The sequence below is a fragment of the Gopherus flavomarginatus genome, chromosome 13 (genome assembly GCF_025201925.1).
Source record: "Gopherus flavomarginatus isolate rGopFla2 chromosome 13, rGopFla2.mat.asm, whole genome shotgun sequence".
Classification (NCBI taxonomy): Eukaryota; Metazoa; Chordata; order Testudines; family Testudinidae; genus Gopherus; species Gopherus flavomarginatus.
In genome coordinates, this window is record NC_066629.1 from 20043508 (window position 1) to 20057513 (window position 14006).

General features: G+C 45.0%; 1 protein-coding gene across 5 annotated transcripts in view; it reads left to right on the forward strand.

The window, feature by feature from the left end:
• The window catches only part of SCN3B (sodium voltage-gated channel beta subunit 3), a 32873-nt gene extending 18985 nt beyond the window's left edge, over positions 1–13888 (forward strand). For 2 of the 5 annotated variants that reach the window (XR_007769209.1, XR_007769206.1), the window contains exons 6-8: positions 293–388; positions 2808–5994; positions 9204–9571. Coding sequence is in view for 1 of the 5 variants with exons in the window: in XM_050921971.1 (XP_050777928.1) it covers positions 293–356 (64 nt within the window). In the remaining 4 variants the exon portion in view is untranslated. Of the gene's footprint in view, positions 1–292; positions 389–2807; positions 6895–9203; positions 9572–12349 lie in introns of those variants that run through there. The other 3 variants (XR_007769208.1, XR_007769207.1, XM_050921971.1) reach the window with 3 other exon arrangements.
• Positions 13889–14006: the final 118 nt, after the last annotated feature.

A 14006-nucleotide genomic window follows, 5' to 3' on the forward strand; every position in this document is an offset into this window, starting at 1 on the left:
CCTGGGTCAAACTCTACACCTGCCCTTGAGGAAGGAGCACACCAAAAACATTTTTGGAAGGGGTGTTCTCTGCAGCGAGAGTCGCCCTGCGTTTTACTCAGCCAAGGGCAGTTAAGGGCTGACATGTCAGAGGTGCCAAATTATACATGCTCGGTGCCTCTGAAAATCAGGACATTAAAAGCATGGCAACTCTGAACCAGTCAGACCCTTGAAGCATCTCGGCTTATGCTTGCAGCTAGCACCCGCCCGGGGTTCTTTTTACCTGTGGTGAGCGCTCTCCTTTGATCTGTAGGACTGACTACCTCGCCATTCCCTCAGAAAATAAAGAAAACTGCGCTGTGCCCGTGGAGGAGTAGCCAAGAGTAGATGGCCCATGACCTGCAATAAGGTATGCAAGCTTGATACAAAACAAGGGTATGGCTAGAGCAGGGATAGGCAACCTGTGACAAGCGAGCTGATTTTCAGTGGCACTCGCACTGCCTAGGTCTTGGCCACTGGTCCTGGGGCCTCTACATTTTAATTTAATATATAACTAAACTATTGTATGTTAAGTTAGGTTTTTAAAATGTTTAAGAAGCTTCATCTAAAATTATAGACTTATAGAAAGAGACCTTTTAAAAACATTAAAATTATATTACTGGCACGCGAAACCTTAAATTAGAGTGAATAAACTAAGACCCAGCACACGGCTTCTGAAAGGTTGCCAACCCCTGGGCTAGAGCATTGTGCACATGTGGCTGATTCTGCTCCCTGCTGTCTGGGGCACCCTAAAACCACTGGGGAGAGGTGCAGGAAAATGAGGTGGTTATGTCATCCTGGCAAAAGGCTTGGAGAAATGGGGAAGGGGTCTATGTATCTCAGGCTTACTTTGGGTCCGACACTTCCACCATGGTCCTAGAAGCAGTAAAGCATGTATAGATTGTGGGTGCATTAAGATTATTTTTTAAATCTTAATAGCAAAAGACCTGGCTGTGCTGTAGCCTTGTTCTGCCAGGAATGTATTTATCATAGACACTGATGTGACCCACAATAGCTGAACACTTAATATTTCTCCTCACGCGCACCTCCGTGAAGCAGGACAGGGCTATTATCTCCATTTTACAGATGGGGAAACTGAGGCAGAAAGACTAGCTCAAGTCACACAGTCTATAGTAAAGCAGGGAATTGAACCTAGTTTCTCCACAGTAGAGCTGCTCAGCCATTTTCCATTGAAACCTAGGTGAAGCTGGGCCTCGGGGGTGGCAAGCTCCCTGCTCTGTGGCAGCCTTGAAATTCTGGACAATTTTGCATTTCCTTTCAGGAACACTATTTTGGTGTTTCTGAAACAAGATTTTCAGGAATCTACAATTTGCTGGGGAAACTTTAGTACATCTGTTTGGGTTCTCAGTCAGAAAGAAAGCAAATGTGTCAGTAACAAAATCCCCAAGTTTGTCAGTTAATCCAGAGTTCCATACTAGTGCTGAACCAGTTTTCCTTTAACTGCTATCCATAGTTCAGCCCTTCACATTTTATAGACATTCAAAGTCACCAGGGAACTGAGGTCTGGCTCTGGTTGCTCATTGGGTGTGGTATATGGTATCCTGACCATCTCTCCCCAATTAAAACAAACCTCTTGCCATTTCAGAAGTGTGTAAATATTGTTCCCCCTTGCTATTTCCACACATAGGGCTCTGTCATAGTATCTTTCCCCAATCTGAACCTTAGAGTTCAAAAGTTGGGGTACCAGCATGAATTCCTCTAAGCTTATTTACCTGCTTAGATCTGATAAGCTGCCACCAATCAGGAATTCCAGTGCTTGATACATTCTGGTCCCCCCAAAACCTTCCCTGGGGACCCCCAAGACACAGACCCCCTGGATCTTAACACAAGGAAAGTAAACTCTTTCCCTCACCCGTGCCTCTCCTAGGATTCCCCTCCCTGGGTTACCCTGGAAGATTACCATGATTCAAACTCCTTGAATCTTAAAACAGGGAGGAATGTCCCTTTCTCCCTCACCCAGAGGCAAAACAGATTCAAGCTCCGTGAATCTAAAACAAAAGGATTTCCCCACTTTTCCCTCCCTTCCCCTTCCCTGTTAAGTACAGACCCAATTCCCTTGAGCCTCAACAAGGGGAAAAATCAGACAGGTCTTAAAAGCAAAACTTTTAATTAAAAGAAAGAAAAAAGGTAAAAGTTATCTCTGCAAGTTAGATGGTAAAAGTTACAGGGTCTGTCAGCTTATAGAAACTGGAGAAAAAGCCTCCTCCAGCCGAAATACAATTTAAAATACTTTCAGCCAAATACACATTAAAACTCTACCAGCCAGATACACAGTTGCAAATAAAGAAAACCAGTTAAAGACTATAACCGCCTGTTCCTTAATACTCACTATTCTGAATATATAAGAGACTGTAGCAGAGAGATTGGCAAGAAACCTGGTTGCATGTCTAGTCCCTTCCAGGACCCAGAGAACAAAGCCACACCCAAAAAACACAAAGGCTTCCCTCCACGAGAGTTGAAAGTATCTTGTTTCCTGATTGGTCCCCTTGTCAGGTGTTTGGTTCCCTGTTAACCCTTTACAGGTGAAAGAGACATTAACCCTTAACTATCTGTTCATGACAGGCTCAGAGCTAAAGTTTAGAACTCAAAGCCCCATCTCTGTCTGATTGTTAGAAATGCAACAGTGCATACAATGCAGCTGTCTGTGCAGCCTCTCGGGTGCTATGAGCAGAAGTAACCTCATTTATCATGGTATACAAGACCATGCCTCTACTAAGGAAGAGTTAATCACAAAGTGTGTACGTGGGGGGGGGTTCTGTTCCTTGCAGGAACTCTGAAGTTGGAAGGACCAAGTCACTCCAGCCAGGTTTGGGAAAACTCTACAGCACCAGGAGGAAATAAGGGGCAAGTGTAAATTCTCTTCCACTTGCCTTGGACATTGCACAGCCTTGACTTTGGCTTCACACTCCATTTGCTAAAGGATTCTCCTTTGAAGCATGCTGAGGAAAGGGGGTTGGGGTGCGGGTGGCACTGCTCCTTCCTAAATTTTGCCCCCACTCTCATCCAGTGGCCTTGTAAATACAAGTATCATTTATTACCCTCACCATATTCCTTTGCAAAATATGCTAATTCGACACTGCATTATTGAGGGGTATGTCACATTACCCTGACACACACGGCCATCAGCAAGGTCATCTTAGCATTGTGCTCAACCTTTTGATAAAGCTTGAACAGTAGCTTTAATTATTAAAAAGAATATCCTAATCCTGCTCCACTCCAGTGCTTACTATTTACCATTCAAATGCTTGCTCTCCATGCTGCCCTGGACTGTAGGCTGCTGTTGCAAACCTAGGACAAGACTATAGAGAAGCAGAAGCTTAGAGCTGCAAAAAATGTACAACAGCACTCAGCATGCAGAGAATTAGTGGGCAGCAATCTACATGCAGTAGCTTGCCATGCACACCCTGCTGCATAGTGTGCTTTGACCTGCTGCAGAACATTTAGCACATCGTTGCAGGCTTCACTCAGCCAGTTAGCCCATGGCAAGCTAATGGGATGTAGATTTACGGCCTAGCTTGCCGCGCACTAACCATGAATAGCCATGCCCTCAGGCTGTACCACTGCTAACTTGGGTTTCCCTGCTATAAACTGCAACGATTCCAAGAAGTGATGTATGTTACATTTGGCAACTGTTTGTCAGAGTACTAGCTGTCTCTATTAGCCTTGCTCTGTTAACTTACACAATAGTGTTTACTTATCATGGAAATAACCTCTATCAACTAGTGTCCTCCAACAACCACAGGAGAGCATCCCTGGGAGACAATAGTCCCTGAAATTAGCAAAGTGTCCTCAAATGGAAGAGCGTTAAAGGTCGGATCCCCTGAAGGGAGGAGAGAGTCTGGTTTAGGTAAGCAAGCAAATGAAACGGACTGATTATTCCCAAATGGGAAAATGAGGAGGCAGTTTGGGAATTTGTGGAGCTTTTTATAACTAATTGATAGTCATGGTGGGACAGCTGCACCACCTAGAGGCAACCAGTGGTTTTCTCCCATAGCCCTTAATGTGTTTCTTGGGATAATGATTCTCCATGCTGAATACTCCGTGTTAGTCTCATGTGATCTATTATTGCAGAGCCATTCTTGTGTAAATTAAGTTTCACTTATAAACACAGTACTGCACTGCAACAGTATATAAACAGTTGCAGATACAGTAGCCAGGTGGGGGGGTTGGCTTTATTAAATGTAAAACATTTAAACATGTTGATTGTGGTTTCCCATTCACAGAAACATTAGCCTTAGAATCTGAGATTATTGGGGAAAACATTTGTCTATATGTAGAGGTGGCACATGAGGGTGAGATGCTCCTGAATGCCATTTTTCAGGAAATGAGTCTTGGCTCCTAGCAGATGACATGGTATCCCCTGCTGCAATGACTGCTATACAGCTTGCAAAGTTAAGTTGAATCTGCCACACTGTTTGCTCCTAAATAAATAAAGCACTCACTGAGTCAGGCATGCTTCCTGCATATGGAATTCCTCTGCTTTGTTATGCATAAATTGCAGAGTACGCATAAATTGCTCTGTCATTTAAAGTTAGACAGGCCCAAACAAGAATTCTAGGTGATGGTTATTCAGAGACCCAACTAGGATCAGGAGCCGCAGAATGCCCTGATTTTTGTAAATCTAAAACCCAGTTCCAAACAGACCTAACACACAGGGTGTCTGAAACCAGATCGCAGGCTTACAGCTTGAGCCCATCTATGGATTAAGCATTCTGCATCAGCAGTGCCTTAGCGTGGGCACTGGTTTCTTAGAACCCACTGTTTAAAATGGAGGAAGAACCCTCCCTTACTTAGGTCATGATGGAAGTCTTCATTTCTCCTAGGCCAGCAGAGTCAGCCTAAAATGCTATGGGAGGAATATTAACCCTCAATCCATAATGTAGAAGCTAGAGCAGAGGAAGTGAGTCATGACTCCAGGATTCTATGCTTGACTGTGATGCGCTCACTGTGCTGTGGGACTTCAGGCAAGTTACTTAACATCCTCAGTTAAGGCTCCTTGACAGTCCCCTTAAAGTAAAGGAAGGGCCATGTTTTATTCCCCACCCCTTTCTGATTTTCTGAAGTAACCAGATGCTTTTTTCTGTCGTCTTCCACTAACACTGTAATTTATGAAGTGCTCCTATAGATAATACTACCCTCTCAAATATGTTTAGGTAGGGGGAACCCATCTGTTGGGAAAGCTGTATTAGGACTCCCTATCTTTTAATTGAAAATGGGAGAGTGAGATGGCACTGCCCCAAGGTTAAAGCTAATGTGTCATCTGGGAAGATCATCCCCCACTGGTGTCAGGAAAGACCCTTCTCTGTATATGGAAATAGCAAGAGAGACTTAGAATTAGGTAGGACAATAAAAAAAACACAACTCAAATGTAACTGTCATTTGTTCAATACTTTTTTTAATTCATAATGTACTTTCCATTGTTCTAGCTACTTTACATTGAGATTTGGCTGTGCAGCCTTTATAGTTGCTAGTTTCCTAGCAGGTAAGTATCTTTATCACACCTTGCGCACAGCGCAAAGTTTATTAGTTACAGAGCCAAACAGTTAGCCAGACAATGCCTCAAAACACAACTGCTCTTCCTTCTGCATGTGGCATAGCCGCAGAGTTTGTGTTGCCACCACAGACTAGTCAACAAGACAGAGGTGAGCCTTGGCCTGTATCTCTCCCTCCCAGTTTAGAATGTGATGACGTAGAGGGGAAATGCCCACTGTGGGGATGATCATACAACCCACTCTTGTTGATGTGAGTAAATCCTTACTCAAATGGAATTACTTGCAAGAGTAAGGATTACTCATCTGAATCTGGTTGCAGGCACTAGGCCCTTGTGTGGGGAAAAGTATTCCAGGAATGTAGCAGCACTACATGGCCATGGAACGTTTGAGGTGTGAGCTGTGGGGAAAAAATGCATTGCAACCAGCTGGAAACATTGCAAAATGTACAGTACCAAGAGTGCAGGTTAGTGCTTCCATTTTTGTTCTGTTAAGTGTTGTTTAAGGAGAGAGGAAGCCAAGAGGCTCCCAAGCCATCTCAGAGAAGAATGACACTGATGTGGCACAAGCTCCAGCCTTTTGTTGGCTAAAGTTGTTGTTTCTTAGCAGTAGCAGCTGCCAGTCTCCCACAGTCAAGGGCTGCTGGGGCAGTTCAGACTGAGCTTGGAAATAGAACATGCCGAAGCAGCTCTGTCTGCTGCCTTTTTCTAACTCAAAAGATCAGATTCAGGAAGCTGGCCCTTTAATGTTAACAATGAAACTGACCAAAATGAGTGAGGTAACAAAAATTGTCAGAGGAGGAGCCTCCCTGAGTCAGGTGCAAATATAATTCCTTCACCAGAAGGAAAGTCCTTTCCCAGCATAATGCAAACTGCTGCAAGGAAGGACAAGCAGGGGTAGCATCAGGTCAGTCCATCTTGGACAGAGGGAGAGTGGGATAGAAAAGAGCTGATTGTCCTGCAGCAGTGAGGTGAGGGAGGGGAGGAAATGGAGCCATGCAAGCACTAGCTGCAGAATGTGTTTTGGGGGCCAGCTCTCCCTGTGTAGCTAAGGGAATGTTCAGCTATGGCTGAACAAGTGGAGGGGGGAGAGTAACACTATTTTGGCTGGTTTGCACATTTAGAAAAAAGAATGTTATGGCACAAGAGATTCACCAGCAAGCACAGGCTGATCAGACAGGGAGTGAACATTCAGTATAGTTCTCTCCTGCAAACAGTACAGCACAGTAGTAATTTCTCAGACTGGTTATTTCAGACACTTTGGTCTAGTGGTGTTCACCCACAGTCTTGGTTAAAGAAGAACAGAGGTAATTTCACAATCAGTGCCCTCCTACTTCTCAACTTCAAGCCAGGTTCCATTCTACCACCACAAGCAAATCAGAGCCTAACAGCTTGCAAACTGCCAGGTGTGGCTGTGCTGAAATAGGTGAAACCCACAAGAGGGTTTGAGGGGGAAAGGAAGAGCAGCTTCACTGACAAAAATATACAGCAGAATTCTACAGTAACAAGCTCAGAAGGTTACTTTGTAGAATAGTCACTGCAAGGAGCAAGGCCCTTCCTCTAGGATACTGAAGTATTCTTTGGGGAAGGTTGGTTCTGGGTGCATGTGGAAGGGACCTGTGCTACAGAGCATGCAAAAGCCTGTATTGCTGGCTATGCTCTTCTCCTGTCAAACATCAGCTAACTGTAGTAAGTAACCAAAAGATCTTGCTCTCAAACCTGGTACAAATTATCATGAGATGTTCATACCTTGCCTACAACTGAAAAGATGCTAGTCATCTTGACTGTGTATCTCATAGGTGGACTACCTGCCCTCAGCCTGTGTAGAAGGGGAAAAGCCCATCTGTTTTGGATAGTCCCCAAAGAGGAGAGAGCTGACCTCCCCTGAGGTGCCCCTACTCTTTCCAGCAGCACTCAGACCCCTTATCCAGCAAGGGCCTGGGCGGAAAAGGAAAGACACTGACCCTCTGAAGTGATTGACACTAAGCTCTATTAGCTTGTTTGGTAAGAGAAACACTGGTCATTTTAGCATTGGGCTGGATTTGGAGAGAAGCGATTGGAAGAGATTTCTTCCAATTCCACATTCCAGTGCTGAATGATGGAAAAGCCACTGTCTGCCTTGCTCCAACTCCTCTCCATTCTGGTACTGCTAGCTGCATGGCAAGTGGTGAGTGTCCAAGCCCTGGAATGCAAAGCTACCATGAAGAGGAATGGACTCTGAGGCCATAGGAGAGGGAAGCGTGCCCTGTTCCTAGGTATTGGTAGGAGAGGGATCCTCTGTTGTGTACTTAGCATTCTAATGCACAGAAATTTAGACTGAGGGTTGCCACTGTATCTGATGTTCAACCTCACTCTGCCTCGGCATTGCTCCTCCTGTTCTGAGGAGCTCAAGGGGAGTGAGTTGAAGGCAATGTTGTACATGTTAATGTGCTTCAAGTTTCTAGCCACCACTGGAAGCAGAAGAGCCACAGCACCCTGAGAGAGGCTGTTTTTGTGAGCGTTCATGCCCAACTCAACACATTCCGTCCAGCAGTTTGGAGAGCTGCCAAGTTCGGCAGTCCATCTCTTAGATGCTTACCTGACCCATATCCAGCTCTATCACTGCTTTCATTCCAATCAAGAGCTGGACCTTCCTTCTTATTTGCATAGGAATCACTGCAGACCCCTCACAAAATGTCTTGCAGTGCATATCAGCCAACTGGGGTTACGGTCTCGACTGCAGCTGTCCATTTGTAACAAACAATCCCCCCTCCTATAAAAATGTAGGTTAGGAAAATTAGCTGTTGACAACTAAGCCTATACACAGAGGAAATATTGGGCTCAACTGTCCCCTTTACACCTGAGTAAATCTTTGACTCCCTGGAACTGTCTGGCTTTAAATGCGAGAAGAATTTGGCTTGCTGTACCTGACTGATCATTATCTGTTTATATTTGGGATGGGAAAATGGGTCCGTTTAAGGGCTGCTGCAGGTGACACAAGCATTATTTCCACCGCGCAGCTTTCAGGTTAGAGCTCAGTAAAGCCAACACATTATACCTACAGCAAAAACCATCGCTTCCTTTTAAACTGTGCATTAAAAAATACATTTGGGTAGGAGGTTACACTCTACTGGAGATGCACCCTTTCTATCCATAGATTTTGTCTAAACTGGTGTAACTTCCAGTTCGAGTAGACATACCCGCTACCTCTGATCAAGATAACATAGGCATAGCTACTTGAGCTAGAAATTACAGCTCCAGTGTAGACCTACTGAGTGAGAGAGATCTTAGATAGGAAACTGGTTCCAAATTGGCACTGGCGATTTAACCATGCAATCAGCTTTACCAGAGGGCAAAGTAGTCAAAGCTGGAGCATTCATGCCAGGGTTAGATCTTGACATTCACAACTACCATCCAAGATTAAAATATTTACATACTATGTACGCTGATTTTGAAACTGTGGTTCAGGCTTTAGCTTTTAGCTTTAGCTGCATAGGGAGTTCAGAGTTTTGTGACGTTGATTCTTATTATTTTTGCTTATCTATTTTAAACCTATTTTTTTAATCGTGATTCTTCCTAGCTAATGGGTGACTTGTACTATACATTAAGGATTGCACCCTTCCAAAAGCATGGTTGCATTATAGTCAAGTACACAGGCTGAAATTGTTTCCATTCTTTCTCCACCATGCTCTAACAGGACTACAGCATTCCCACTAAGCCAAAGTTTTGAAATGAATCTAAGAGTGTTTACCTACCCATCTTCCTCCTCTGCTCTCAGCTCTCCCACATCTGAACTGCACACTTACCCTAGGATGATGGCTGTTTTACAAATGAGTAAGTCTTGGGTTTATGTAACTAGGCCCCCGTTTTCAAACACAGGCACTATACGGACACTACAGCCCAAAATACCCGTTTTCAGGTAAGCACCACTAGGCAGAATGTAGGTACCTAATTTAGGCAGCCAAGTTTGAAAACTGGGTTTAGCAAAGAAACTCCTTTTTTTCTCCACATATGGAAAGATTAGAGCTGAGAATCCGGGTCCCAGATGATCTGCCCTTCTACCCCTCCCTCCAGCGCTGCAGCATCTCACGCAGCACTATTTAGGCCATTTGCTCTTTATGTTAGTTTGTGTATATTAGATCTGGCTGGTGCTTTAGCTGCAGCATGAAGGGGAGTGGAGTGGAAGGATAAACCCTTTACAAATCTATTTCACAATTGGTCAGCCACTGAAAATCAAACCAAACTGTTCTGCCTGGGAACCTGACTGGTTACTCACAGTGGAAGGACGAGGGCCTATGGGGGCAGAATGCCAAACAAAGGCTACAAACCTCCCCCCCCCGCCCCACAGGTCAGCAGGGCAATAAATGTGTCTGCCCATGTGTTCAGGCTAGGTCAAAACGGGCCAGCCTCAGAGAGAAGAGCCCAGGGTGAAAACTAACCTTCACCTCAGCTGTACTTACAGTATCTTCCCTTCCATTTATCTCTGTCTCCATTTTACCACTAGAAACCTCTGCTAGATTATCAACAAACTTTTAACCATAAGCACACCTCAGGCTGGAAGTTTCGGAGGACCCTAAAGTAGTCAGGCACCCAACTCCCATTGAACTGCAATAGGATTTGGGTACCTAACTCTTTTAGTCTCCTTTAATCTTAATTCTGGCTCCCTATTGACATTAAATAATTTACTTCAACCCCTAATGCGAGAGGCAAAGAAATGGGTGTGTTTCTTCGCTGCAAGTGGAGCAGAGAAGCAAAGGGTGAGGATCTGAGTTTAAAAAAGGCTAGCTAAGCAGAGCTATGAGACAACAAAGGATACACTAGCTGAAAGCCAGAGAGGAATTATTGCCAGGAAAAGCTTCCTGACACTAAGGGCTTCTCTATATGTACAGTTGCACTGATTTCACTAACAATATGATGATACAGTGGTGTGTCTGCATGTGTAGACACTTTTAACTGTTTAGCTTATAAATTTACAGGCTGGGGATACACCATATTTAAACTGGTTATGAATGGATACACAGTAATCTGCAGCAGTTTAACTAAAGCACCACAAGTTTGTGTAGGCCTGTGATCTGCTGGATGGAACAGACTCTTCCAGGGAAGCTGTGGCTCTTGGACAAAACTCTAGAAAATGGACTGCTGGGATAAGGTGTAGACTAGATGGACAGATCTTTAACTGGCTGTAGGAGACACTGAAAGGCCTGTATCAGAGGGGTAGCCACGTTAGTCTGGATCTGTAAAAGCAGCAAAGAATCCTGTGGCACCTTATAGACTAACAGATGTTTTGGAGCATGAGCTTTCGTGGGTGAATATCCACTTTGTCAGATGCATCTGACGAAGTGTATATTCACCCACGAAAGCTCATGCTCCAAAACGTCTATTAGGTGCCACAGAATTCTTCGCTGCTTTGAAAGGCCTGTGACTATGATAAACAAACCTGGAATGCTACCATTTATCTTTTGCCTTCACAGCTGGGGCAGGTTCCTGTCCTCCTAAGCAGAACAAATATATCTGTACATGCAACCCAGGAGCTAGATTACAGACTGCAGCTTCACTTTCACGACCTAGAGTCACTTGCAAATATATTATGAGCTTCCCAATGGCATATTTAGGACAGAAACCACTAGTATCCCCACTCTCCTTTGGATTAAAACCTCGGAAATGGGCAGGTTAAGCTAGACCCACAGTAACAGAGACATGAAAACCTTCCTTGGGCAGGGTCCTGGATCCCACCAGTGAGTTTGGGCTCTTCTGTCCTTAGAACAGCAGCAGGACACAAACCTATCCTCATCACAGCAGGAGGCACTGACCTGCCTCAACTTCCAGCCTTGGTCTCTTCTTTCCTCAGTGCTAGGGGCTCACGCTCACCCTACGTTGCCCATTTCAGCAGCAGCTTCTGGCTCCATCAGGAAATACCAGGGAGACGTACAGTTTTAAGCAGCATTAAGTTAAATAAATAAGTATAAATACAATAAATTATATAAAGCAGTACATTCCCTAGGTTCCTGGGCATGTTTTCGTCTATAGTCCTTTGCCTTATCTTTCTCCCCCTTTGCCAGTAGTCTGCTAAGATAGTCATGGTTTGAATTTAAGAGTCCCCGTCATACAAGACACCAACAAGCGCCCCAGAGAGCTTCAGTACCTCCCCAGCCAAACTAGGCAGCTAGCACATTTTTAGGAGGAGTGTGTAATACATGGCTTAGTCAAATGCCTTCTAGAGCCGCATAGGCCAGTGGGATATGGTGCAGGAAGGGCCAGTTGCTCACCTTGCTCTTTCAGCACATGCAGAAGCTAGAGATGAAGCAGATCTGCTAGATCATCCAGTACTCAATACTACCCCTACACGGGGCTGTGTCAGGTGATCTCACCTGCTTGAGAAAATCCTTCCAGAGTCAGAGATGGTGGAGATAGAGGGTCCATAGACCAAATAATCCACTTGGGTAAGGCAAGATGGGGAAGCATGTTAGTCCCTACCGCGAATCCCCTCTATCCTTTCACCACGCAAAGGGATGTGCCACTGTCAGAGCTTGATCCTGAGAGCTGCTGATCACCTGCAGTGTGGGTTGGTGGTTAGTGCACTAGACTGATGACGTGGGGTTGTACTCCTGGCTCTACCAGTGAAACACCTCATGTCACCACTCTGTGACTCAGTTTCCCCATCTGTAAATAAGGACAATGATACTCATGCAGTTTTGCAAAGCACAACATAAAGACATGGTGTCATTCTGCTGTCAGTGTGACTTGTGTGTGCTCAGTACCTCAGGATCAGGCTCTAACCGTGATAGGTTCCCATTTGTTCAGTGTGTCCAGTAATAACCCCTAAATCTTTGCCCTTGCTTCTAGTCCCCTCCAGTCACCGAAACTCGCTCAAAGGCCATAGGCTCAGGTATGGCATTTTCAAGTCCCCAGCGACTGCGCCGTGTCCCTCTCCTGCTCCTCCAAGACACAAGAAAACATGCTCACCTGCTGTGGGATTCATACCCAGACAGACATCTCACCAGCTGCCCAGCCAGCATGCCGAGCCCAGGACGTTACATACCACACCCCTCAGGCTTCCTCTCTTGACCTCTGCTGGGTTAAAATGCTCGATCATTAAAAATTAATCCTTTCAAATGACCTTTCAAAATAAATACAAATGCAACAGCCTGAGCTGCCGCCTGCGTGGATGCCCCGTAGCTGCCACTATTGATAGCCCCGGCCTACCCTCATTCTAAAAGGTTCACCACAATGCAACAGGAAATGCACCAAAACTTCCCCTGTTTACAGCATCTTTCTAAGAATGACAATTACCTATGTGGCCGGGCCTTTCTTCCACCCCACTTCTAACATCTCCAGGGATCAGCCATGCAACTGGAGGGTGGGCGGCTTCCTGATACAGATCTATTCAATCCGTTTAATTGCAATTGTGGTTTCTTTTTTTTGTAAAAGGAAGCTACTCCCTCTCCTTGTGAGTTTCCACCAGAGGTAAGATGTATGTAAGTAGATACTGGTACATGCCAAATGCCCTCACCTAGCCCACATTTTTTTTCTTTTTTGACAGAAGGGGTTTAAAAATAGTGAGCAACAAGGAAAAAAAACAGGGTGTTGTATCAAGTCAGAGCCATTAGCCTTTACGTGCCTCTGAGTGGGAAGTGAGCACAGATAGCCCTTTCAGCACAGCTGCAGCTCCTTAGCACAGGGGTGGTGCATTGACAGGGACACAAACGCATGGAGGGTTGAGGAAAACAGTATGTAAAGGGGACGTTGTCAAGTGAAAAAGAACCAAAGGACTAAATTCACTGACTTCAATGAGATATGCCAGGGTCTGGATTTAGCCAGGAACACTGAGTAATAACCCATGTCAGCGCCCCTCTACTTTGCCATTAATGTAACTTCTATTAATAAAAAGTGAAATGTTTCATTGAGAAAATCTGGTTCAGTTTCTGTGCTTTACTTAGCAAAATTAGGCTGGCCAGTTTAACGGCGAGTTGCACCCCTACTACAGCATTCTAGCAGAGGGCTCAGAACAAACCCCATTTACTACTGAATGAGAGTAGTTTCCTAGAGAACTCTCATGGCTCAAAGCCTGCTCAGTTCAGTAGGCTACTCCCACAAGAGACTGATGTCTTCTAGCAAAATCCTCCTTGTCCTCAATGGGGCAAGGTAAAGCTGACAATGTCCCCTTTAAATACCTGTTCAACATTCAGGTACCCACAGGTGGGAAGAGAGAGGGGGAGGGGCATTTGCTCCAATTCTTCCCTTTAAAACAAACAGACAAACAAACAGTCAGGAATACACAGAAGAGAGGTGCATGGGAACAGGTAAGCGCGAGCTGCACTCTCCCGGACAGTGCCTCAGTGCTGGGAAAGCACAGCCCTCCCATCGCATCCCGTCCTACCCCAGAGACGCTCCAGTTCAGCCAGTGTTGGAGGTCTGCACCCACACTTCTCCTCCTCAGTACATAGGCTTTTTTCCTCTTTTAAAATCTGTATATAATATATATATATATATATTTATATTC